Source organism: Lepidothrix coronata, unplaced genomic scaffold, assembly GCF_001604755.1.
Source record: "Lepidothrix coronata isolate B3197 unplaced genomic scaffold, Lepidothrix_coronata-1.0 Scaffold98, whole genome shotgun sequence".
Lineage (NCBI taxonomy): Eukaryota > Metazoa > Chordata > Aves > Passeriformes > Pipridae > Lepidothrix > Lepidothrix coronata.
The window spans coordinates 978,513-1,005,734 of record NW_016690278.1 but is presented as its reverse complement, the minus strand read 5'-3'; the positions used below and the strand labels follow the sequence as shown (position 1 = coordinate 1,005,734).

General features: G+C 38.9%; 1 protein-coding gene across 3 annotated transcripts in view; it reads left to right on the top strand.

Moving 5' to 3' along the window:
* GAK (cyclin G associated kinase) overlaps positions 1–26,092 on the top strand; it is a 73,753-nt gene extending 47,661 nt beyond the window's left edge. For 2 of the 3 annotated variants that reach the window (XM_017822479.1, XM_017822481.1), the window contains exons 18-28: positions 654–733; positions 1,089–1,282; positions 3,121–3,279; positions 4,723–5,193; positions 7,180–7,350; positions 13,769–13,903; positions 14,240–14,359; positions 16,915–17,127; positions 18,410–18,558; positions 20,476–20,652; positions 22,309–26,092. In XM_017822479.1, coding sequence (XP_017677968.1) covers positions 654–733; positions 1,089–1,282; positions 3,121–3,279; positions 4,723–5,193; positions 7,180–7,350; positions 13,769–13,903; positions 14,240–14,359; positions 16,915–17,127; positions 18,410–18,558; positions 20,476–20,652; positions 22,309–22,410 — 1,971 coding nt within the window. In that variant the 3' untranslated portion in view covers positions 22,411–26,092. The remainder of the gene's footprint in view (positions 1–653; positions 734–1,088; positions 1,283–3,120; positions 3,280–4,722; positions 5,194–7,179; positions 7,351–13,768; positions 13,904–14,239; positions 14,360–16,914; positions 17,128–18,409; positions 18,559–20,475; positions 20,653–22,308) is intronic. The other variant, XM_017822480.1, reaches the window with a different exon arrangement.
* The last annotated feature ends 1,130 nt before the right edge of the window (positions 26,093–27,222 follow it).

The window sequence follows — 27,222 nt, the reverse complement described above, 5'->3', positions numbered from 1 at the left end:
TTGGATTTGTGCAAGATCAGGAGCTGCATGAATCTTCTGTAGTGGCAGTTTCTGGATGCTCACGTTCTGATGAGGCATGCAAAAGTAGCTTTTCTGTCAAGAGAAGAAAGAGTTGAGAAAGTTGTGTGATTAAAATGAGTCAGCTCAGAAAAGGCTTAAATTCTGTCTGGAATAAATGGCTGACTTGAGAACTTTCAGAGAAAAAGACTTTTTGCATGCCTTATGAAGTGTTCTTTTAAATGTGCTACATTAAAACTGTTTTAAATCAATTACTTTTTATGTGACATATATTTCCTGATTAGTGTGTTGCACAGTGGGTTTTTCTGAGTGTATGTTATTCAGAAAGGTAGCAAAGGTCATGCTGTTTCAGCCTCCAGTACAGGATCTGTAAATACACAAAACTTTGATAGTCTGTTTTGAGGTTACTGATGAGATGTATCTGACTCAAGGTATTTTGATTTGTTAGTGTTAGTAATAGATGAATTTATGTTTGTCTCAAAGGATGAGTATACATGGAATTAAATGGAAATTGTAGCAAAGCAAACACTTTAAAATATTTTAATGCTGAAAATACTTTGCATTATATTCAAGGCAGAACACTGTGAATACTGTTCTTGTGGGTTTATGCCATTTTCCTGTATTGTTTTCAACAGATGGCTTCAATGAAGATGTTTCAGATTCAGTTCCACACAGGTTTTGTGCCTCGAAATGCCACTACAGTGAAATTTGCCAAGTATGTTGACACCTTTTTGTAGAAGACTGAAGGAAGTTTTCTTTGAAACTGTCTAAGCTGCCAAAAATCAGCATATAGGAGGGGGAAGAAATAAAGTCAATGTAGGAAGTAGATGACTGTGATTGCAATAAGATTCTTTTGTTTTCTCACCTCAAGAAAACTGAAGGTTTTGGTCATATTACAACAAAAATCATGTACAAAAATACCACATGTTTAAAATATATGGGAAAAGTAAACAAATACAGCATGTTTTAAGTCTAATACTAGAGTTGCTTTGAACTTTTGTTTTGTACTGCTGTAGACCTAATCCAATTAACCATCAGTATCAAGCATCTATTTGTATGTGTCTTTACAGGTATGATCTGGATGCCTGTGACATACAAGAAAAGTATCCTGATTTATTTCAAGTCAATCTGGAAGTAGAGGTGGAGCCCAGAGATAGGCCTAGCTGTGAACAGCCACCGTGGGAGAATATGAATATAAAGGGACTGAATCCCAAGATCCTCTTCTCCACTCGAGAGGAACAACAAGAGATTTTATCAAAATTTGGTAATGAATCCCTTGAAAAACTAGGGAACATGATGAAGTTTCCAATGTACTTAGTGTTTGAGGCTTTTGTTTAGTTTCTGATGTTCCATTAAGTGAAATAAATTTAAAAGGTGGTGTTTTTTTGTAAATATCATTGAAAATGTGCATTGTATGAAGGAACTTAAATTATTCTCTAGTAATGGGTTATAATTATTCTTATCTTCCTTCTACTGTGGGTACATTTGCTTGCTTTAAAGCTATGAATATGCCATTTGCAGGATTTTAGCAAATGGAATTTTGACACTCAGGATTTGTAGGCAAGATGTCTTGAAAGAGCTTTATTTGGCTAAGATGGCACCAGTATCATTTCACTTAAAATCATCTGAGCATTCCTCGCAAATGGTCTTAACTAAAAATGTTTTTATCAGCATTGGCATAGCCAAGTAATGTTGTAATTCAGTTCCTCGACTTTTCCTAATATGTTCCAGCAGACTCTTTATTTTAATACTACATATACAGTGCTTCATCTGCAGATGCCTGCATTAATTCTAGTTGATGCTATTCGGTGTCTTCTGGTATCAGTAATTAGCTTTGACATTTTCATTCAGGCTTTTAAGCCTTCTCTGTGTTTCCAGGATAAAAGCCATGATGGAGATTACTATAGTGATTTTAGTGATAAATGAGATCTTACTCTATGCTTTTAATATGGTACATCTCAACTACATTTCTTTTGATACAAGAACCAGATAGATGTTGCTGGTTCTTGTTTTCTTTTAATCAGGATATGTTTTGTTTATACTATGATTTATACAGTTTTCTATTTAGCTTAGTTTAATCCTACTGTAAACACAACTCTCGGGTCAGTAAAGTTGAGCTGTTTCATTGATGATGAAGATCTGTAAAAATTACTCTTATTTTCTTAAGTCACTTCCATTTTCTGATGGATAAATGAGATGTAAGTGTTTCAAGTTACACTAAAAAAATTTCTTAAAGTTGATGGGAAGAAAATAGTACAAAAGCAAGTGCTGTGAACTGGTTTTATAAGCTTGCCTTATTAAAATTTAATTTACTCTATTTCATTAATCATGATTTTTCATGTATGTTTTCTGAGACAGACTATTTTTTTCAGCATCTCTAAGCCACAACTGAGAATGAGGAAGGAGGGTGAAAAAGTGCTCTACCAGTTTTGTATTCAGATTTAGACCAGAAGCTTTCTCCGAAGCATTCATCCATTCTCTTCAAAGAGTGGATGAATACCGACTGATTTAGGGAGTCTTCTCAATTTGCCATGAAAAAAACTCATTTTTGAGAGATAATTTAGCAGTAGGTAACTCTGCCTGACTCAGTCCTACAGAAAAGTCACTTAATATCTGATCTCAGTAAAATAAGAAATATAAGAAGCAGCACACAAGTATATTACTTAACCCCTTGGTGATGCTTCTTAACAACTCCATGTTTTTGTCTGGCTTTGTACTCTGAGTTTTTTCTACAGCTGCATTTGCTTCTTTTCTGTTGTTTTGTCTCTTATTGCAGATAGTGTTCATAGCTTTCACATGTTTTAGGGAACAGTTGGTACAAGTGAGATGTTAGTTACGTTTTCCTCCAAATGTAAATAGAATGCTTGAGTGTTTTGCTATGAGTCTGATTTAATGTCCTAGCTGAAAACAAGGTCTTATCAGTTTTTTCAGTCAAAACAAATTCAATAATGCTAATTTCAAGGGCAGAGTGTGGGCAGGAATTTGCCTTTGCAGAGTGATAGATACTTGCAGATGGCAGTCAGTCTGCAAGCCAAGTATCAGCTTCTATGATGAAGATTGAGAAGTTTCTCTTTAAGGGTTCTGGCTTAAACTCTTTTATAGGGAAACCAGAGCTGCCTAGACAACCAGGTTCAACTGCACAATATGAAGCAGAAGCATCCCAGCTGGAGCAGTCGTCAGAAAGTGCACCTACTGATACAGAATCCCCACACAGCAGTAGTACTGATGCAAATAACTTCTTTCACTCTCTGGACTGGAAAGGTACAGGTTTTCCTCTGAAGTAACTCCCAGGTTTATGTTTGTCTTGTATACCTTCCAATGACTCCTTAAGCCTTCTTATTCAGCAGAAGTCTCTAATTCACCAGGCTATGAGGAAAAGCTATTTAAAGAGTGAGCTCTGCTCTGACTAAAAGCAGTCATTCTGCTTCATTTGGATAAACACCAAGTAATGGGTTTTGGTGTTGAGCATAACTTAAATGCTGAGCTAAAGTTTTTTTTTTTTCTTGTAAAAGTCTTAACCATGAAGGTCTATAAGGAAGCTTTGCATTCCCACAGCCCTAATTAGGCTGGACCAGAGGAAAGAAGGCAGGCTAGCCAGTGGGGTCCAGATTAGTATTTAAGGACGGTGAAAAAGTAACTTTGTAGTTCACGTGTAACCCCTTTTTCTGGGTGCTGCTGTTACCGAACAAGTTATATTCCTTTAAGAGGAGTCTATGCAGCAGTGGGGGAAGATGTTGGAAAATTCTTTTAGCTTTAGCATAATAGCGTATAGTCGCTATATTCTTGGTTAATGCTTAGTTTTGTACTATATACTGCTTAGTACAAATACCAGAGATTAGTGTGGCCTTTTGTTAGCTTCCTACATCTGTGACTAATAAGTCTTGTGCCAGTTAATGCTTCCTTATTTACTTACGTTAGTGATTAATATGTACTAATAGATGTCTTAGTTTTGAGAACATAGGTAGTGTTGGAGTAAAGAGTGGTAAGAGAAGTGCATCACGACCTGACCACGTATTTGAGATATTCTTAAGGAAAGAAGATTCATCATAAGATCTGGGACCATAAAAGGGAATTTTGGGAAATAGGATGTTGCCAAACAACCACCAAAGACCCTGAGAAGACCTCTACGCAGACCCAAATAAGTTCACGGAAATAATTAGCATATACACATATATTGATGAAATGTCATGGGTGTTTATTAATTTCATGAGTATAACCTGCCTGTGCTGCTAATAAAGTAATGTGAGCTTTCTAATCTAGCAAACTGGTTGGAGAGTTTATTTCCCAGTTTTCAGTGGCACTGATACGTTGGCAAAAATGTCAGCAGCTGCTTAGGCTTTCATTGAGTGGAGCAGCAGTTACTGAGAGATCTCCTGAACTGTAAGTGGCACAATGATCTGAGGTGAATGTCCAAGTCAGCCTAATTTTGAAAAAATTCCCAATACCTGCATTGCAGAGTGGCAGATGTGGTAGTGAGCTGCTGCTTTGCCTGCCCTGTACAAAGAGGTGGTAGGCAACATTTAGTTGTTTTTTCATCAATTCTTTTGTGAGCTCTGATTAGTTAGGGATTGGCTTCATATGATGTTGCCATGATGTTGCTTCATATGATGTTGCTTCATATGTTGCTGCCTCATCCTAGTCATCAGAATAATCCTGGTAATCTAAAACTATTTGTTTGTTTTGTTTTTTTTTTTTCTCTTCAAGAAGGAAAAACTCCAGAAAGTGGAATAGAGGACAGTTCGTCTAAAAACGATCATGTTCAACTGTCTGATGACAGGGAGGAGAGTGATCCTTCAGATGAGGAGTTCCCTACATTTCCGGGTGAAGAAAACACAGTAATTGTTGATGAAAAAGACTCTACTCCAGAAGGAGAGTTGCTTTTTGAAGCCAATTTTGAAGCTCCATCTGCATCATTACAAAAATCTCTTCCTGAAGAGAGTGTGGACTTGCTGGGACTAGACTCTGATATATCACCAGAACCGAAACAACCTATCTCGGAAAGAAACTCTTCATCAAGTAATGCAGACTTGTTGAACAATCTCTTTGTGAGTAGCACATCACAGGTTTCAGTAGAGCCCACTGGAGATCTCCTTGGACAAGGAACAGATTTCTTTTTCAGCAATCAGCATCCAGCTGCTACTCAGGGTACATCTTCAGCAGCAGCCATGTCTTCAGGTATGTGAATTTAACATCAGTACTCTTCACCCAGTCAACACATGAAAACTGCTGCTTGCATTTGTGCTTAGAAAATGGGTATCATGTACTCATACTATCACAGAGAGTGAAGGCATGTTGGTCTATAGCAAGATTCTGTGCAGAATACCTGTTATTTCTGCATGAAGGAAAGAAATTCCGGTACATTATCCAGGTATTTAGTTATGATGCCAGTATCCTATTAGCTTTAAACCATGTAAAGAGAAAAGTATAAAATTCTGAATTTAAAGGAAATTCTTAAAGAATCCATAGCTTTCCCATACAAACATTACATGCTAGATCCTTTTCTAAATCCACATGTAAATAATTTCTCTTGCTAAGGCACAGAATTGTCATAACTTACTGCTTTCTTGAACTTTACGTAAAGCAATGTCATTAGTTGTACAGAGCTGTGCTGCTTAGGTCAAATGTCTGCGTGGGACTTTTAAGTGTTAATCACATAAGACTGCTAGGCAACTGGAAATCCTGTAGATTATTGTTTAAACCAGTAGGATAATGGTACTGCTAAAAGATGTTTTCTTGCTGGTTTTACTGATGTTGACAGGTCGATGTCCAGAAAGAAAATGCTACATACTGCTGTCTATTGGGTATTTAAACAAGGTGTTCTGTTCCTCATACTAGTGGATAATCTGCTCTTTGCCACATTACTAAACTTTTGAGAATAGCAATTCTCTGTGTGAAGTTAACAGTAAGATTTCAGGGAACATAATCTGGGGAACTATTACAAGGCTTAGCTTGTTTGTGGAAAGACAATTCATGGGGACTAAAAGCTTTAATATACAGACAAATGCAAAGTGTTTTTCTTGTAGAGCACTTAGATGACTTGAAATATTTCTTTATTTTGAGGCAGTTCACTATTGAACTTCATTACTGTGGTCAGTGAGGAATCATTTTAGTTTTCATATATGTAGAGATCTATAAGAGAGAAGCTTTATTACTTTATCTTTCTCTAACCATGCCTTATATCTACTGTGTGAAACACCTGAGCAGTAATCATGTCTGTATCTCATTCCTGTTTTCATTCTCTTTCAAGGTATTTCATTGAATTGTGTAAGATAGTTGCAGAAGTGAGAATATTTGGTCACTGTTATATTTCACTTTGCACATCAAAGTTATACTTGAGGTTTTATGTATGTGTGGTGCTACAGTAGGTTTGCTTAGTGACAATCCAGGATTTGTTTTTGAAGTGTTAGTGAGTCCTGTACAATGTGGTCATTACCTCAGGATGTGCTGGGGCGCTATGGGAGGATTATTCCTTCTCTTCAGCTTCTGAGTCCCTGGGCTCTTGAGGGTTTTGACCCTAGAGGGCAGCACAAACAGGAAGATCTCAAGCCGTGATTCCAGCTGACTGTCACATGTTACTCCATGTTGACTATAAATACTCTTCCAATTAGTTTTTCTTCACTGTGAGCACTAGAGACCTGTTGAACTCTTACTTCTGTTGGTTTTCATTGACGTGCTTTCTGCCCCAGAATCACCAATGCCTTCAAGTCTAAATGGTAGTATGAATGTTTTACTTGATACTCTTTTTAGTAGAATAATAGTCCATTTTCTTTAAATTTGTTGAAGGTTTGGCATTATAGAGCATTTAACAAATGTAATTCTTCTGTTTGTATGCCGATGGTCACACAAATTTAAGGTGTGTCTTAAACGGGTGAAATTAACAACATTATTGAATTTATGCAGTCTTACTAAGGATTTGTGTTTGAAGACATAACTCTTCATATTGTGTATGGCTGAGATACTTTTTGTAGCAATGCAGAAGTACATTTGGCTAGAGGAAGGGACAGGTGGTGACTCTTGGCCACGAAGAATTTGCAGAAGGCTGCTGTGGTTACTAACGTGAACTTTGCTTTTGTCTGCACCCCCAGAGGAGTAAGGCTTTTTCAACTTTGTTTATTCTAAAATTTGTCATGAGATAACTTTTGTTTTCTGCTTCCCTTTTAGCTGATCCTTTTGATCCATTCACAATGTCATCAAGTTCAGAGAATCAAGCCCTGTCTGGTCCAGACCTCTTTGGGGACTTCCTTAATCCAACATCAACATCTACAGCAAATACAATTCCTTCCACACAAAGTTCACTTCCACCTTCTTCCAGCTCAGATTTCTTAAATTTAGGTAAGTGTGCTTCTGGTGTTCTGTTTCTCAACAGTTTCTGCTGCTCTGTGTGTTTGTCTTTCAGCTTAGTCAAGGTGGATTAGTGTCTTAATAGATCCACTTGTTGTGATTGCTGTTTTTAATTAGCTCTGTCTTCTGGGAATGCAGATATCAATGCACCAAGAAGCAAGGGAGTCCTGTATAATGTCATGCTGATGGTTATAATGTGAGAGGATTTCTAGCATTCCTAACCTTCTGTTAGGAGCTCGAGTTTCTTCTCAATGATCTTGAACTGAGGGTACACAAACACCTCAAAACTTACTTTATAGCTGACAAAATGCTATGTTGATTGTATTCAGATTTTAAAGATTTTCTGGAAACCTTGGAAAAGAAATGAGCGAGTCAAGTTATAATATAACCAGTTCTTAAAATGCAAGCTGAGGCTAGCTTGCACCTTCTTGACCTGAATGCATTCTGGTAATATACTTACAAAGTACATTATGTAATGCTCTAATCTTATTTGTTTCATTTCTTTGATGTATTCTTGGCGAAGCCTTTTCCTCCTGCATTTATTTTAAAATCTATTAATCTTTAAACAAAAAACTTTGGGATATGCTTGGTCTTCCTGTCATTCTTTGAAGAAAAGCACACACTTGGAAAAATGTTGCAGTGGTAGAGCCACTTGTGTTAGGGATTTTTATAATGTGACTTTGGAAGACAAGTGTGGGTCCTCTCCACAGGGATAGGAGTTGTGGTCAGTCTAGAGCTCTTCTCTGCTGCTCTCTCATCCCCACGCTGTTCCCCTACTCCTGTACAGATCCTTCCTACAGGATGCAGTCTTTCAAGAGCAAGGGGTTCTGTAGGCTACAGTCCTTTAGGAAGAGACTGCCACAGGGACATGGGTCTCCCAGAGGCTGCAGCTCCTGCCAGGAATCCGCTGCTCTGTGGGCTGTGGCTCCGTCCAGGACATGTCCAACTGTGTAAGCTCCTCTCCAGGCTGCAGTGTGGATATTTGTTCTACTGTGGTCTTCCCTCTGTCTTGCAGGGGAATCTACTCCAGCACCTGGAGTACCTCCTACCCTTCCTTCACCACTGACCTGGGTGTTTGCAGGGCTGTTTCTCTCATGCTTCTCTTCCTTCTCTCACAGCTGCTGTGCAGCATTTTTTATCCTTTCTAAAAAATGTTTTCCCAAAGATGCCATCATCTAGGGGCTCATTTTTGTCCTGTGGTGGCTCTGTTGGAACTGGCTGTGTCCAACACAGGGAAGCCCAGACCTCTCCTCACACAGACTGCCACCTATAACCTGCAGGTAGTTAGGAATGGTGGTATCACATTGCTTATCCTGAATCCAGAGTGTTTTCTTCCCAGAGCTTATTGCCTGTGGCTCTGACTTGCCCCTCCTTGTTTAGCAGTTGGTCCAGTTGACCCTGCCTCCGAGGAGTGCAGTCTGTTAGCTACAGACAAACTGAACAGAAAAAAAATGCAATATTTGTCTGACTGAGATAAGGGCTTCCTCCTTGAAATAAAAGGTACCCAGGTGATTGCCCTCTCCTACCATGTGGTTAGGCATTATATTCCAGCTGTAATTGATTCTACTGAGAAGATCCTGGCTGCTGCTTCCTTTGCAGTGCTTTTGTCTGTTCTGTGGACAGTTAAAAGCTGTATGTTTCAGTTGTATACTTGTATAGTTGCCAGTTTTATGCCACTATTATTGTCACTGCATGAGGTTACCAAACAGACGATAAATTTTTTTCTGCTCAGTAGAAGATTTGATCAATACTGACCTATGGAGCATCATCTCTACCAGATTCTGCACCTGGGATGGGACAACCCTGGATATTTGTACAGACTGGGGAATGAGGGCCTGGAAAGCAGTGCCACTGGAAGGGCCATGGGGGTTCTGGTCGATGGCAAGTTGAATGTGAGTCAGCAGTGCCCTGGTAGCCAGGAGGGCCAACCCTGTCCTGGGGGCATTAGGCAAAGCATCAGCCGGGTGAGGGAGGGGATTGTCCCGCTCTGCTCTGATCTGGGATGGCCTCACCTTGAATATTGTGGCAGTTTGGGGCACCACAAAATAAAAAGGATATGAAGCCGTTAGAGAGTGTCCAAAGGAGGGCCATGAACATGGGGAAGGGCCTTGAGGGGAAGCCGTGTGAGGAGCAGCTGAGGGCACTTGGTGTGTTCAGCTGGAGAAGAGGAGACTGAGGGGAGAGCTCATTGCAGTTACAACTTCCTTGGGAGGGGAAGAGGAGGGGCAGGCACTGATCTCCTCTCGGAGACCAGTGACCAGTGACAGGACCCAAGGGAGCTGCATGAAGTTGTGTCAGGGGAGATTTAAGCTGGATATTGCAAAAAAATTCATCACCCAGAAGGGGGTTAGGCATTGGAATAGCTCTCCAGGGCAGTGGTCACAGCACCAAGCCTGACAGAGTTCAGGAAGTGCTTGGACACGTGGTGTGACTCTTGAGGTGTCCTGTGCAGGGCCAGGAGTTGGACTCCACGATCCTTGTGGTTCCCTTCCAAGTCAGGATATTCTGTGATTCTATAATCTCAGCCAAAATCTAACTCACTCTAGACCTCTGAAAGTTATCTACCTGACCTGCTCAAAGCAAGGTCAGGTAGAGCAGGCTGTTCAGCACCATGTCCTTGCTGATCTTTAGTATTTCCAAGAATGTAGAGTCTGGAGCTGGGCAACCTGTACCAGTGTTGGACTGATCTTACAGAAAAAAATGTGCCCATTGGCTCTTGCCCTTCCATTGGGCAGCACTGAGAAGAGTCTGGCTCAGTCTTTTTTTTTCTTCACATTAAGTATTTTTACACATTGATATGGTTGCCCCCAGTTCTTTTCTCCAAGCTGAACAGTACCAGCACCCTCAGCTTGTCCTCATATCAGAGAGGAGACAGAGAACCCTTACATGTATTAAATTTAAGTTGGAAAAGTATAAAAAAGTGAATTTCTGCTCTCTAAATGTTTACCTGCAACCTTAAGGAGACCACCATCATTGTTCAGCTGTTAGTAAATTTGAGCAAGTACAGAACAAAAAGGAGGAATATTTTTACATCTGACTTCAATGCTTATTTTTTTTATGCTTACTCTTTCTGATTTTGGTTGATAGGCTGCACCCTGGTAAATGCATTATGATACCTGCTATTTTAATGTAACTTCTGGAGTTTTCTGTCAACACAGGAGAAGATACTTGAAATGTACCCATTTTCTCTTCAGTCTGTTATACAGTGATTTCCCAGTATTTCTCTGTGGCTATGCAGTCTTTATGGAAGTGGAGGAATTGGGTTAAAACTTCGTGCTGCTTTACATTTATCTTTCAAATGACAGCTTTTCTATGTGTTCAGCTGAAATGAAGTATGTGTTTGAGCCTTTAACATTCTGTCCAGTTACAGGTATCAATTTTTATCAAGAAAGTTAAGAATATTAATACTTATATTGCTTTTAATATGAATGTGGGAGTGAAAAGACATGATCACTAATAACTGGAAAAGAAGGGCCAAAGAAAGAAAATGGTGTTAAGTGAGCAAAAGACAGTGCAAACACGAGGTCATTAAAGTGAGAAACAATTTTAAACTCACTAAAAATAAATCAGTAGTAATGCCAGTGACCATTAAAAGTAAGCTGTAGTAAATAGATTTGTTGAATCTACTGTTGAAGCATTAATAAGTGTTTGGAATCAAATTTTAGTGATGTATTTCACTGGCAGTAAATGATTACTAAACCTCTCTAGGTACCTGTAGTGTTTCAGTGAACACAAGTTCAAGGATTAGAATTTTAGCCTTGTATTTCTCAAACGTGGCTTGAAATTTAAAATCATAGTAGTTTTAAAATGAAAGACAGTTTTTAGAGAATATCTGGTCTATTAAGGCATTCTGACCTGTAATAGGAAACTGTTGCACAGTTGCTGCTAAACAGCCACGTATTAACAAGGTAATTTAATTTTGTTTTGGATTTGCAAGTAGCAGGTCATCTTTAATGCAGGTCAAGTCAGGAACATATTTCCCTCTGTGAGAATGAGCTAATTTGATCAAAAAATAGCAGGAGATGTGGAAGGTGATCAAAAGAAACCTGAGTGACCAGTGTTGTCTTCTCCCAAGTAGAAGTTAGTTTCTGTGACAACTTGTGTGCTCAGACAGGCTTTAGACAAGGTTAAAAAAACCTTGCATCATAATAAAGCAGCCTCTTGGTTCACAGAAAATCCCGTTGTCTTCTGTGATTAAAGGATTTCCTGTAGAGATGACAAGTTAAATAAAGAAAACCTTGTGTGAAGTTGTGTGCGGGATATAGTAAAATGCAGGTCTCTTATTTTGGAAAGCTGGAAAGTGTGATCTGATTACCACCAACTTATTCTTACATCTTAGCTTGGCTTGAGCAGTGTTAGTAAAGAAATAGTTCTTTGCCCTGACCTTGGTGTTAAAAATCTGGTGTAATGCTCAAGTTGTACAACTAAAAAGAATATAGCATGAGAATGAACGGTTTAATGAGTAATATGTCAACTATTCAGTATGTTGCACATTCCATTGTTTCAGGCTTTTGTGATAAAAGTGTAGTGGATGTATGTGAGCTCTTACTATTAATAGTGAATTTACTGCTGTACACAGCTGTAGGCTACTTCCTGCTTAGTTCAGAGTGGGGGAGGCGATCAACTTGACTGCTCTTAAGCCAGCAGTTATAAAACAGCTGATTCCCATAGTGTGTTCTCAATCTTTCAAATGCATTCAACCGTAGTTTACCTTATGCTTATTTCTCTCAACTTGGTTTTATAACAGTTAATTTCATATGTGGTTGTTAATTTTCTTAAGCCTCTGTAAAAAAAAAACACAAACTAGTAATAGCGGAGGTTGTAAGCCAAAACAATTTCTAGCCTAAAAATTGATACTTAAAATAATTCAAGGCTGCTTGTATGTCCCCTGGGAGGGGCATATAATTGAACAAATTTCTAAGCTGATGAGTAGATGGTGCTGGATACTTTGAGGTTTGTAGCCAGTGACACTGCTGTTTAGCAGATAGCTGGGGTCCTGAGTACTGAGGGAATTACATGCTGTTTCTCCCATGGTTTCAGAGGCAGGGAGATGAAGCTGAAGCCCTGGAGAAGGGGCTGGAAATGGCAGCATTTTATTCTGATGTTTTCCTTCACATGCAGCAGAGAGTAGTGCTGAAATACAGGCTCTTGGCAGATATTTGTTGCAGAGTATTTGATGTATTTACAGCTGTAAGATCTAAGTGTAAATAATATTTAGTAATATATAGTATATAGTTATATATGTATATATATAGTAATATAGTGGATTGAGATACTAGAGGGGATATTTAATTTGCTTCTAATTATTTCCTCAATTACAAGGATTTATTATCAATATTCAGAATATAAAGTTGAAAAGCTAAGAAAAGTGAAAGACTGTGATGTAGCACTCAGAACATTCAAGGCCTCAAAATGTCACTGTTTTTGTAAGGATGGCTGGGTTAACTTTCTAAATGCTACATCTTTGAAGTGTCCTAGAACACTACTGAATGCTTTGGTTTTACTGAAGTACAGCCTGTCCTTGTAGCACAGACTGTTGTCATAGCCTTGAAATAGAGATGAGATTCAAGAGCTGTTGTGCTTCACTGTGAGTCTACACAAGCTGAATGCTCAGAGCTGCTGAGGCATGTAGCTTTGAGTGTTCCATACCTAGGAATGGAACCTTATTCTGAGGATTGCTCACCTCGTGCTGTGTGTGTAAGCAAGTGGGGAATCATCTGCAAATGTCAGAGATGGCAGTTGTAACCTTCTGTTGGATGCAACACTTTCTAGGAGTTAGTGGAAGCACCCTTGCATCCTTTTGAATGTGACTTTTTTGTTGCCTGTTTTTAGATGGCATGGTGGTTTTGTTTCACATATAGAAAACTGACTTTTAACCATGGAGCTGGAGATTCTCAGTCTTTTCCCAGAAGAGATCAGCCTTCCTCTTATTAATTGTGTGGGTTCATTGATGTGTTGCACCTGAGAGGGCAATTAGTTGGTCAAGGGCTCCCTTTGTCACAACAGGCTGGGGTTAGGCAAACCTGCAGTTTGAAGTGACCTGGCTCCACCTGTGTAGGACCCAGGCTGCTGAGTGATGAAGAACACCATTCATGAAGCACCACTGGCTTTCTAGCCTTAGTCTTTTGCCCAGGAGACCTAAGCTGTTAAATTCATAGCATTGCCTGTGCATGCAAATATCTTACCTATGAAGTGTGGGTAGTGTTTTAAATATACATGAAGGAATTCCAGTGATAAAACCCTTCTGAGTCCTGTTTGACTGCATAACTGTGTTACTGAGAAATTTAAACAAGCTATGTGATTGATCATTGTAGTAGACGGTGTGGTGCCCTTTCTGTTGGTATTAGCAAAGTATCCATTATCGTGATGGTTTTCTTAAAAAAAATAAGATTTCATTTTTCTTCGGTAGGGAATTTGGCACCAGAGCCACCTAAAATATCATCATCTACAAGCCACCCGGATCTCTTAAGCGGATGGGATTCTTGGGCAGATTCCTCAACAAGCAGTAATGTAGCGTCACCACAGCTGAAGCCTGTTAGTGAAGGTATTATAGAATTAAATTTTTCCATTAGAGGGAATAAGGAATACTCCAGACTTGGTCATTTTAATCACTTGACACTGCTGAACATGTCTTCATGCATTTTTGCTATGTTGCTTGAATGATGCTTTAATAAGGCACTCACGTAGTTTTTCAGATTTAAGTTCAAGACAGAGGGATCAAATAGTTTCAATTCTATATAGTAATTGTGATTCTTGGTAAAAGGTGTCATGAAGCAGAATGTAGGGGAGGTTTGCAGAAGGTGTTCTGGAAATAGTGCTTTTATTCATTCTCTCAATTTCCAAATAGACCATGTACATCATACATCTTCTTATTATACAGGTCAAGCTTTTACCACAGGGAGCCAGTCCAGTGTGTCTTCAGGTCTGTCTTTCAGCCAGGCGAAATCTCAGAACTTAGATCCTTTTGCTGATCTTGCCAATCTTGGATCTGGTCTTCCAGGTAAGATCTTACTTTTGAGAGACTATACTTAATGCCCCTACTTTTTTTATTTGCTTCTTGTACTAACAAATGTTACTGATAGCCTATAAGGAAAGTGTTTCCCTTTCATTGTTAACAACCAGTTTGAGGCAATTGCAGAGAGCTGATGAGTAACAAGAAAAGATTGAATTTTACAGATATTGTGTGAAACATCCAAAATAATATTTCAGAAGAAACCACAGCTGTGGTATAGAAACAGTGGAAAATACTTAATGCTTCAGAATCTCGTTGAGATGGTAAGAGAAAACAGAGGGTGCTAATTCAGTAACTGAACCTGAGGTTTCTTACCTAGCGTTGATTAGTACTGTGCTTGAAGGATATAAAATGAAAGCTGGATTAAATTAGTTAAATTTGTTAGTTCCAAAGCGACAGTTGTTTTCCTGTTAATTCCGTACTTTTCTTTGAATTCAGTAGACCTTCATGGCTCTGCTGCTCACACCAGGTTTGTAAGATGAGCACAAATCACGCCCATACATGTGCATGAGTGCCAAAAGCATTAGGAACGTTTGTCAGTTTGCAGTGGTGGGCACAAGGAGTTATGGAAGGTAAGACACAACACAGAGTTACACTTGTTCCAGGATGTTATATTCACCTGAAATTCAGGAATTAGCTCTGCAGCATTCTCAAACAGTGCTAAAATGAAGGGCAGCAAAAGGAGCTGAGGTCCTTTCATTTCAGTACCCACACTACCATAAATGTGACCAGCTGCCAAGAGTACAAGGAAGGATTCAGAACAGCCTAGTGTTGCTGAATTGCAGAAACATGTTTTTCCCTTAGCTTGTTGCTGATGGAGGTTTTTACTCTGCTGCCCTGGCAGTTAACGTTGTGTGTTGACTTGAGTGCCAGTGGAATTATCTTCTAGAAGCACAAGGTAACGTGCAGTGTTTGACTTCTTTATGTTGCTTGTGCATAATCGCTTGCAAAATTCTGATGTTGAAGGAGAGGCTGGTTGGGAGTAAACAAATTACAAAAATTTTCTACTTTAATAATTAACAGACTTGTTAAATCTACAGATCGTGTGACAGTAAAAAAAAAAAAATCAATTTTTCTTTGACTCGAAGATGCAGGTATAGCACACACTGAATCCAGTGGAAGAAATGGAACTGATTTTAGCAGGACTTAGATCAATTCATTAGTCTTTCAGTTACCTTTCAATAGGAAAAATGACTGCATTAAAAAGTAGTCAAATGTCACTATCCTAGTTAACCTTCTCAGACCTGAAATGAATTTTCAAGGCATTACAAGAACTGGATTTCAGACTGAGTGTTGTTTCTTTCATGGGAGTTTTTTGGAGTCCGCATACAAATCGTTATTCTGGAAGAGAATTTACGAGAGTGCAAGCTGCTTGCATGTGAATGCTATATAAAAACAAAAGAGGCAATAGCTAAAGGTAGTTAAAAGTACTGTATTAGGGTAGTGGTAGGATACCAATTCTGTTCTATGCTAGTTGGCGTCATCCCTCTCTTCTTTTCTAGGAATGGTCTTGTATAAGGAAGTGGGAGTGTGGTGTTTGAAAAGTTTCTGTGGCTGGTGAGGCACTGACTTGCCCTACAGGATGAATTTGGTAGCCTTGAAGACTGGAATAATGAATGTAGAATGCTTTGAAAGAATAGTAGAAAGAGATAATTTTTCAGAGTGCAGGGTCATGTACTCTGACTAGTAACAGATTTTTTTGTGAATTTCACAAGTTATAAGTAGCTGAAAACTGAGTTGACTGCAATTGAGTGCTTTCCTGAAAAACCAGTATATTCCTAGATTATATCAGGTGTTGTATTGAATACTAGGTTGTATCAGGTGTGGTATTTAAAGCTGTAGTAAGGTATCTTGTACATGGCCCAGGGGAAGACATCCTGTTGTGCAAGTTATAACTATAAGCAGCAGCTACAAAAGAGAGCAATCAAGAGAGCTGAAGGGTGAGGAAACAGCTTTGAAAGAGCAAACTGAGTTTACATTGCTGTGTATACTCAGAGAAGCTTGGGCTGTACCACACTGGGATGATCACAGCAGTATCTCCTGCAGTGCTTTTTTAGCTCATGTGATATTCCTTGTGAATGCTGCTGTAGAATAACGTTCTCATCTTTCTTGAACAGTAGTGCAAGAAATCACTAGAGACTTTTGAAAGCATTCATTTGAAAATGAATATTCTCAATATGCTTACTTTCTTTGATCATGTGCTTAGTTATTCATTGTCCTCTGCATATTGGGAGGCATAACTACTGTCACAGCCAAATTATCTTCTGGTCTGACACATGCCTGACCCATCAGACAAGAGTGGGTGCTTCTGCTGAAACTGACAATTGAGAACTTGAGTTGTAAGAGGCTGGAAGACTTTCAGTCTCTAGTTCCTCCTATTCAAGTTAGTTGTTAATGAGACTCTTCTAACTTCATTTTACTCACACTTTTCTGTTACGTTTTCTCATGTATCGTGGCATCACTGTGAGCTCTGTGGTTATATGTCAAGACTAAACTGTTGTACTTGTATTAAACTGAACAACTAACTTAGTATTTATTTTTAGGTTCCTCCAGTGGTGGACTCTTGGGTAGTGGATTTAGTCAGAAGACTGCTCCATCTCAGAAGCTGGGAAATCAGTGGCAGAAATCCCCAAAACCACCAAGTACTTCATGGCAGTCTCAGACTAAATCCAGCACAGCACCTAAGCCCAACTACACAGTAAACTTCAGTGTTATTGGAGGACGAGAAGAAAGAGGAGTCAGAACCCCAAGCTTTGGTAAGTTTTCTGAATGTGTTACTTACAGTGGCCCATATGAAGTTAGTTGGGTGCACTGTTCCCTGCAGAAGCTCTTGTACCTCCATATTTTTATTTACATTTAGGTTGTATCTAGTAGAAAACAGAAGTTCTTGGCAAATCTGGTATCCTCCTTTTTGTATCACTGTGTTTAGAAAGGTAAATTCGATCTATCTGGGGAGAGATGGTTGATAGTGTTTCATGTTAGTCCGTTTGTGATACATGGGGAAAGGGATGCAACGTTATTCCAAACTAAAAATTAGTACCTACTCTTGAGAAAGTTTGAGGCTAAACTTACTGGAAATTCTTGGGTTTCAAACAGACATGGAGGCAGGACCAGATGGCATCATACTGGGAGTAATTTAAGATGCTCCAACTGAATAGGCAAACGTAGAGTTATAGGGATGGGCATGGCCTCTTCTACATCAACTTTCTTGGAAAATATTATTTTCCTGGCGTGTTGGTATTAGGATTATGCCTCCCTTTAGCTGGAATATAAATGAACAACAGATGTTGAAATGATTCTGTTGATCTGTGTCTGGAAAGAAGTGACAGGATGGAGAGGCAGTGGGCATGAGTTGCAGCATGTGGAAGTCTGTAGAACAAGGCAAAAAAAATGAATTAGCATGATGAAGTGCTGAAATGGGATGTTGTAGTTCCTCTCCCCTGAAAACAGATGGACGTCAACTGGTCAGAGACCTGAGAAATGAACTGAGTTGTCCCTGTTTTGAGTGAAAATTGGACTAGGTAACATCCAGAGGCCTCTTCAGAATTCAGTTATTTTACAGTTCTCTGAAATGTGTTGGTTCTATAATGAATATTCCTGTTAGTATTTTATCTGTTCATTATACTGTATAAGTTTCAACACTTAGATGTTGACTACATACTTCTAACTAGAGCAGTTGAAAAACTGCTGCATAGCCATTAGAATTAACTTACAGTGGAAAAATGGAACCATTTCCAAAACCATGAACAGATAAATGTGTGCTCCCTCAAGTCTACTCCCATTTTTAAGAAAAGAGGACATACAAGTGTTCAGTCAGATGGATGCACGTGAGCTTGTCTGTTCTCTTGGACTGAAAGCTTGTCAGTGATCTCTTTTATTCTTGTCCTTCTGTTTGTCTTGTGGAATTTATCAAGTCACTGAAAAATGTTTATCATGGTAGTGATACGTGCCAGGAGTGTGTATCTGAGTGCCATATATTTCCCCCATTAACGTATTCTCCTATGTAACTTTTTATTTAATGTTCTTCTCCTTCCATAGGTCAAAAGCCAAAAGTTTCAGAAAATGACTTCGAGGATCTTTTATCTAATCAAGGATTTTCAGCGAAATCTGATAAAAAGGGACCAAAGACTATTGCTGAGATGAGAAAACAAGAAATGTCTAAAGATATGGACCCCTTGAAGCTCAAGGTTTGTTTAACAGTGATTTTGATTTAAGTGAAAATCTGATCTTAGCAGAAGGATACAATGACTAACAGAGAAACTAATGGCCATGGGTTTAACCCCAGATGGTTAAATGCAGCCACTTGCCCTCTACCCACTGAGGTGGGATAGGGAGGAGGATCGATTAAAAAGCTAAAACCCGCATGTTGAGATAAAAATGGTTTAATAACTGAGATAAAGTAAAATAATAGACTGGACTGGGTTGGAATAATAACAAAAATAATTTAAGAGAGAGAGAAGAATAAAGCCCAAGAGACACTAGTGATGCACAGTACAATTCCTCACCACCTGCTGATCAGTGCCGAGCCTGTCCCCAGGCAGCAATGGACAGCCCACAGTTGACTCCCCCCAGTCTGTGTACTGGGCGTGATGTTCTGTGATATGGAATCTCTCTCTGGCCCGTTTAGGTCAGCTGTCCTGACTGAGCTCCCTCCCAGCTTCTTGTACTCACTAGCAGAACATGGAAAACTGAAAAGCCTCTGACTCAGGGGAAGCACCACATAACACACCAATGTTCTAGTTGCTGCTGTCAGCATTAGTATCATACTAAAGCCAAAACACAGCACCAGCTACTAGGGAAAAAATTAACTCTATCCCATTCGGATAAAATAGAACAAAATTTTATCTTTATTTAAATCATGTGACTCTAGAACAATTAGCAGGAACAAGAGTCAGTTGGCAATGAAGTAGCAGTGATAATAGCACAAAAATGTATGGATGGAATGCAAATTTCTGTTTCCTTCAACTAAACTTGGAGAATTAAAGAACGAGTTTTCTTGTCAAACTCCCATTTCTCCAAGCTAGAACTACTCTTTGTCTCTAGTGTTCCCATAGGTCTCCTGGGAAAAGATAGATTTAACTGATAATACAAAACCATGCTTTAAAAAACAGGCAGTTGAGAATAGCTGTCTTCAGGGTGACCACATACTTGCATTTACTGGTTGACAATGCTGCTGCTGTCCTAAGAAATTACTAGGAGGTGCAATTCTGGAAATAAGCTATATAACTAATTTGGGAGGTGTTACCTGATGAGCTGTTCAGATTTTTTTTTTTAATGTGTTTCTCATTGATAACACTGCATAATAATATACTTTAAGTTTCGTAGCCTTTATGGTGTTTTAGAAAAGTTTGTAGAAGAACCTTGGAGGGGTGCTCTGAAAAGGGAGTGCACAGTTTGCGTGGTTACCTTTTAACACAAATCACTGCAAGTGGAAATAATTACAGATTTTTATTTACCATACTCACTGTCGAAAGATGGCAGAGATTGTCATATTACATAAGCATTCAATGAAAACACTGTCACTGTATCAGTGGCTTGAATGTTGCTGTTAAAGTTGGAAATGGCCAGTTATCAGAATAACTTTGTCGGGGTATCTCAAAGAACACTTTAGTTTGTGCTTCTCTGCCAGTTGCTTAAGTAAACATTGACCATTAATATACATGATCTTTTGTACAATGCTTGTGCACTTATGCTTTTTTACAAATCAGGTAAGAATTTTAGTAAATTAACCTTGTGCCCTGACGGGGACAAGATTAATGTAATTTGAATGTAATATCTAATTGTAACAGATGCTTTTAATTACTCCTGACAGTTCCCTTGTCATTGTTTTTACAGAGGTTTGTAATATGTAACTATCTCAGTAATATCTCTTGCAGTGACTGAATTTCTGCGGTAAACTAATAACAATGAACTACTCCTGAGTGGTAGATGAAAAGTTTCACTTTCAGATGGCTAAAACAGTTGAACTTGGGGAGTGAGTGCAGTAAGACAACTGTGCTTGAGTCTTAAAACTGTAATTGTGCACAGAATGAGGATTATGCCTGTAGATAGACTGAGAATCCTTACAGTGCTGCATTCAGTTCTATATATTCTGATTTTCCCAGATTCTTGAATGGATTGAAGGAAAGGAGAGAAATATCAGAGCATTAATATCCACTCTTCATACAGTGCTTTGGGAAGGGGAAACTAAGTGGAAACCAGTCAGCATGGCAGATTTAGTAACTCCTGAACAAGTAAAGAAGTACTACAGGAAAGCAGTCCTTGTAGTTCATCCGGATAAGGTGAGTGTGGTCCTCTGATCTTCTTTACTTTAGAAGGAATACAAACTGCTTTTACCACACTGTGCTAGTCACTGGAAAATGCCTTGCTTCTTGATCAGCACTCTAGGTGCTCTTCACTTTGCTTCTGTTGTCTTCTGAATGTGGTGTCCTGCTGCATTCAGGTAGTCTGGGATTTTTCTTGTCGTCCTGACACAGGACAGAATTCAACAGGTAAGCATTAATGAATGAAACATCCTATGAAAGATGTACTGAGCACCAAAGTCAGTTATGCTGGATTCTGACAGCAGGCAGGTTTAGTGCTGGTTAGTGGAATCTGCCTTATTTCAGTGAGCTGATATTTCAGGTCTTTTAGGACTATGCACCTATAAATGGAGACTCAGAGGCTGCCATAGCAAAACCATTAGGAAAAACCTGCTGAACCTTGTTTACTAAACAATTTTTACTAGAAAAAGTAAACTTTAGTAAACAAATGATCAGATGAAAAGTACGTGATAAGTGTGATATTCCAGTAGTCTTTTTAAAATATTTAATGCATTCCATGGTTTGTTAGTCTTCCAGTGTATGAAGGTACCTTCTTGTTCTGAGCTATTGCTCTGAGTTGTATTTTAGATACAAAGATAAGCATTGAATATACTTGGTTTGAATTTTCAGGCTTGCTGTCACTGGTGGTTCAGTGAGCAGTAGTCTCAATTCTGTGTCGTCTTGTGTCCATAACAGAAAAAAACAACACACTCTTTGGGTTTTTTCTCCCCCCGTCCTTCAGTATTTTTGGCTATGTGGCTTCTTTCACCCTTATGGTGTTTTTTTGGTGTTTTCTGGAGGCTCCTCAGTGCATCAGTGTCAGAACACCGCTCTCTTTGGGGCACAGTCTTCTTTCTCATTTATTTTTTTCTGCCACTTATCCATTAAAACACCCTCTAAAAGAGTCAATACAGTACTGCAGCTGGCAAGAGCTAAGCAGCAGGAGAAGGGGAAGGATACTGGAAAGGGCTTTGAAGCTTCCCTTTTGTGTTGGAAAGAACCTGGTAAAATAATTCCTATTTTGGGACTGGATCTCTATGAACCACGAGGGTTGGGTTGTGTTGGCCCAGAGTCAGGGCTGCTGTGAAATAGGCAGGGAATCGTGATCAATACTGTCTTTGAGTGTGGAAGGAAACGCACAGGAAGTGCAATGTAATTCATGTTACATGAATTGCATGAATCTTAACATCAGTGACAATCAGCAACAGATTTTACTCCAAAATATCCCATCCAGAAGGATTTGTCTTAAAAAGTACTCAGATTTTATCCTTGTGTACTACTGCAAGCTGTCTCAGGAAGCAAATGCAAAAGTTACTTATTTGATCGGTTAAGTGATAATAACTAAAACTTTTTATGGAAAGAGCTTTGAAAACTGTTTTTAGCTAAGTTTCAGTTATTTATGAATTGCACTGTAAGCTTGAAGATAATTTAAGGAATCCAAGGACTTGGTTTTGTTTAGAATACTTGTGGCAAGCTTTGGATAAGGTTGGAGAGAGTTACGTGTCTGCAAAATTATGTTCACAAATCAGTCTAAAGTTGTTGAATAAGAGGACAAATATAAAAGGAGTGAGATCTTTTCTAAGTCACCTAATTCCTAATATTTTTATGCTTATTATATGTTCTGTTTGTCTTCAGGCCACGGGGCAGCCTTATGAGCAGTATGCCAAAATGATCTTCATGGAATTGAACGACGCGTGGTCAGAGTTCGAAAACCAGGGATCGAAGTCCCTTTTCTAAAAACTTCACCTCTCACAGAACTGCTTCCAGAAACTGGAGCTGAGCATTGTTGTGACTTTATTGCGCCTATGATTTATGAAGCGCTTTTTCCATGATTTCAGCGCAGTTTCTAGTCATGCACTTAAACGTGGGGATGTATTTTGTAAGATGTAGAGTACAAAGCATTACATAGATCCACTAAGAAAAAAGCTGCTCAGTACCTGTAGAAATCACAGTCTGGGAGTAAAGATTTCTCTTCAGTTTTATATATGAGAAATAGAGTTTTAATGAAGCTAAATAATTTCTGGTATATTAGTATGAATTATAAACCATTCCAACTTCATTGATCTTTGCTGTACCTCTACCTTCCCAAATTTGTCTGTTCCTTCAAGTAGTTTTGTGATTCAACTTTGATATTTGGTGCCTGTCGCCTTCTTCAAAGTGCTGTAGTTAGCAGCAGTGAATTTGCTTGGCTTATCTCAAACCTAAGGGTGTATATTTTCATCTCTATTTTATGTAATCAATCTGATAATCATTCTGTAAATAATGTTTTCTGGCAATACCTGTGTTCCTTACAACAAAGTAACAGTTGTTTAGCCAAAAAGACCTCAGATGTGGGGAAATCAGACAGGGTTGTTCTCGATTTTTACTTTTTTTTTTTTTTTTACATATCATGAATCTAGAAACAAATTTTGACTTTAAGGTCTGCATGTTCCTGCTGTTTTATTATTTATTATAAGGTGGTAATCTGACCTGTGCGTATTTTCCTGGTTCTTTAAATGGTGTCTCTTGCTTCTGATTTCAGTGGAACGTTCCTTTCGTTGCACTTCAGATACTCTGATAGAAATAATTTTATTCTGAAACTTGAAGTGTAAGCACAAATGTTTTACTGTGCTTTGAGTTGTCTGAGTGAGTATTACATTACTCATTGTCATCTGGAGAGCATTTAAAGTGCTTTAACACGTTTTGCTGCATGTCTGAACTTCTGTATTTTTGAGATAGGCATGGCATCCGTGTATGTGAAAACATGGGGTATATTTGTTGCATTTCTGCTCACCTAGCTTCCATGCACTGCCTAGTGCAAGATGAGTAGAAACACAGCTTGGTAACAAAACTTGCCCTGTTTTCTCATCCCTATTCAGAAGGCACTTCTGCACTAGTGCTGGGGTGGATGAATGCAAATGACCAATGACTGTTATACTCCGCATAATAAAAAATGCATTTTTCATACCAAGTTTGAAAATATTGAAAATTAGCGTTGGAGCATTAAATCCTTGGCAGCAGTCTCTTGATTCAGTACAGTTGGGCATTCAAGGGGATATTTTGACCATCTTGCCTTTTTATATGAGAGGGAGGCTGTATCGTTATCAGAGGTAACTGTTCTGCTGAGTAATATCTGAACAGAAAACACGAGATTCTAATGTCACCTAGACAGTGTGTGGGATGAGATTTTCCACTTCCACACCAGCCCAAGAGCTGATGGGTTAGAGATGTGTGAACACAGGTTGCAATTTATGGTCTCTAAGCTCTGATCCAACACAGTTACTTATTAACCTCTGGTCAAGGGGTTTGTGTATATTTGCATATATATTCAGCTGCTGTGATTTTTTTTTAAATTTTTTTTAAAGATGAAGCTAGGATTAGTTATGGATCAAAAAGTTTGTATATTATTCATAGCTGCAGTTGTATTTCAGTTCCTGCTTTGAAGCAGTCTTAAGTCTCAGTAGATTTCTTCATAAAAGTATATAACTTGCTGTCTGATTTAAAGTAAGAGTTAATCTTTTTTCCTTGGGACAATTCATTAGCTCTTTGTGTATGTGTTTTGCATCCATGGAAATTAAAGGCTTCTGGTGGTAGGATAGGTTTGTGGGAGACCTGCACGGCTCTTTACAGTTCTAGGACAAATGCTATCTAATAATAGGTTTAAAAAGACATATACAAATATATAATGACTTTGACTGCAGTCCTAAATACAGTTGAGAGAGAAAGCATTTTTGAGGGAGCTGCTTTGAGTAAGGAAGGACTTAAAAAAACCCCATGTTTGCACATACAGGAGGCTTAATTTTGAGGCACACATTTTTAATTGCTCTTTTCTTGAAATAGGTGTTTAAAAAGTTAAAACCTGAGAACTGGGAGGAAAATACCTTTTCTGGATGATGTCTATATTAATCTGCTTTTATTTCTCTACTCTTGCTTGCAAAATTTTCCTCAGAGAAGAACCTTAGATGTGATTTTAAGCGAGCAGGGAAGCATGAATGCAATGGTCTTATCTAGAACTGAAGATCTCTTGAAATTGATCCTCTCTTTTTAAGATGATGGAAAATCATGAACTTTGGTTCTTGCAAGAGCTGTTTGATAATTACCAAAATTTCAGTTGGGTTGACAGAGCAGCTTAACTTACTGAGCTCAACTCAACAGAGATGGCTTACTCATCTCTGGTTCTCAGTGGGGGAACGGGCTGATTTGCTCTGTCCTGCTCCTTTCTGTGTAGTTGAATTTTGCTGCTAAGATTCTGGGAGATGCTCAGTTTGATAAGCCTTTGAATCCTGATATTGAAACTATTTCAGATAGGTTTGGGTTTTTTTCTCTCTTTTAAGGGACTGTCATTTAGCTGTGTTGCATACAAGAATGCAAAAAATGGGGATTTCAGTAAGGCTCTGTAAGCAAACTATAAGTTGAAAATTAAAAAGAAAAAAATAAAAATTCAAATGATGACTATGAACATAATAAACTGAAGTTTTGTTTTCTGTGGAACAAAGAGCATGAGGACCACTAAAGGTGTTTCTTAGCGTTAGGCTTATATATTGAATTTTTTAGTTACAGGAACCTGGAAAAGGGAAATCAGAGTACATTTCGTATAAACATATATTAAGTCTTAATGTTGCTTTTAAAGGAGAGGGTCATTTGGAAGAAAAGCCTAGCAGTTCTGTTTGAATTAATCTTAAAACAGTAATAAAAAATGGCAGAAAATCTGGGAATAAGAGCTTTTCAATCTTTTGCATACTCTGTACTTTATTGTTTATTGTCTGTCTGCTGTTTGGAATAGGACTGCACTGAAATGATTACACACACATTTCACTGTGTCCACAAGCTGAAAGGCTTTTAGAACAGGCTACAGAAAAAAATGGTTCATCAGAGACTTGGCTGGATTCTCTCTTTGCTTAAAATGTGTATTTTCAATTCATGCTTATTATTCATTGCGCAGTTGAGTTCTGAAGTGTTGAAGCCGTGCCCTGAAAGCTGAAATTTTTATATCTGCATCTGCCAACAGCAAAGTTTGAGACTGAGGTGACTGAGTTGTGCCGGTGGGTTAATACCTGAGCCTGCCGGGCTTCGCACGCGGTGCTTGAAGTTCTGCGGTGAAGAAACCTCCTTGTCTCTTCCAGCAAATTGTGGTGCCTTCTCACCCACGCTGGTCACTCCTCTCTCTGGTAGCAGCCACTGACTAATGCCATTCATCTGTTGCAGCCTACCAGGGTCCAGTTTTTAAAAAATGAGTAGGTTGACATGGTTATTGCAACAACAAAGAAAAACAAAGCAACAGAGATTAAAGGAAGAGTAGAGAAGAACACCCAGGCTCTAAACTACATCTGAAATACTGTTTTCTAATTCTCTCTTCATTGACCTACTCCTACCTACCTCTGCTAAAGACAGATCTAGATTAGTAGAGAAAACCTGGTTTGTAGCCTGCTTTTCCAGCCGTTTTAGAGTGCTGCTGACTGACTGTGGCAGTAGCAAGTCTGGCTTTCCTTTTTTTTTTTTTTCTCAGAAGTTTGTATAAAGCAGCGTTTCTAAAATGATAGGGCAGGTTTCCACTAGTTCTTTTTTTAACTAAATTGCTCGTTACATTGCTGTTAGATCTGGAGAGTCAGGGATAACTTTTTAAAATAGAGATCTGTGAAGAAAAATTGGTGTTAAGAGTGTGCGTGACTGGAACCTGCCTAATGGAGGTGAGTGATGTATTTTGACCATGTTGGAGGAAGTCATTTGGTGTCTTCAACCTTGGCATGGCTGTTTGGTGTTTCCTAGTGCTGTCAGAGTTCCTTAAGAGCAGTGAAGAGTGTCAGTGGTTAGTTAGTCATAAAGCCTGGAAGGAAAAGGTCCTCTGCACTTAGCTGGGTCAAGTTCAGATATTTTGCTGATCAGTGGTAGTTTCCTTCAGCAAAAACAGAATGGAAAACCTACAACAGTGCTGATGGAGTACCTTTCCTTGGAACAATGGCAAGGTCCTTGGTGTTGCACTTGTGAGGGTAACTAGTGCTCAAAAAAAATGCCTTGTTTACCTCCATTTTCTTGATAATTCGAGAGAGTTCCTCCAATGTCTTGCCAAGCACAGAGCAATAGTTCCTTTCTGAATGCAGGCTACATCTCAAAGCTTGCATTGCACAAGAAGAGTATTCTGCACAAACCAAAGCAGAGTTTGAGTGCAGCTGACATCTCATCTGCCCTCTGGGACTGCTGGGTTACATGCACCATCCCACCTCCCAAGGCCAGGCCAGTTTCCCCAGCAGTGCCTGTGTGTTTGCATAGTAGTTGGCCACTGCATTCTCTGCTGTTCACAGGATCCTTTCAGGGATGGGATAAATGTGGGAACTTTGTTGCCCCTTAGCTGTGTCCTTAATTGTCTTAACAATTGCAATGTAACATCTGCTCTGTAAAGAAGTTCAAATTAACCTTGTATGAGTCATTTGACATTTTCTGTCAGGAACTTCCAGGCGATTGACCTGCGAAGCTGTAAAAGGAATGTATCATTTCCCACCCTTCAAGTCTGTCCCTGGTGCAGAGCAGTTCAAGCTACCAGTTGCCCAGTGACAGGGAGCTGAGCTGTGCTTC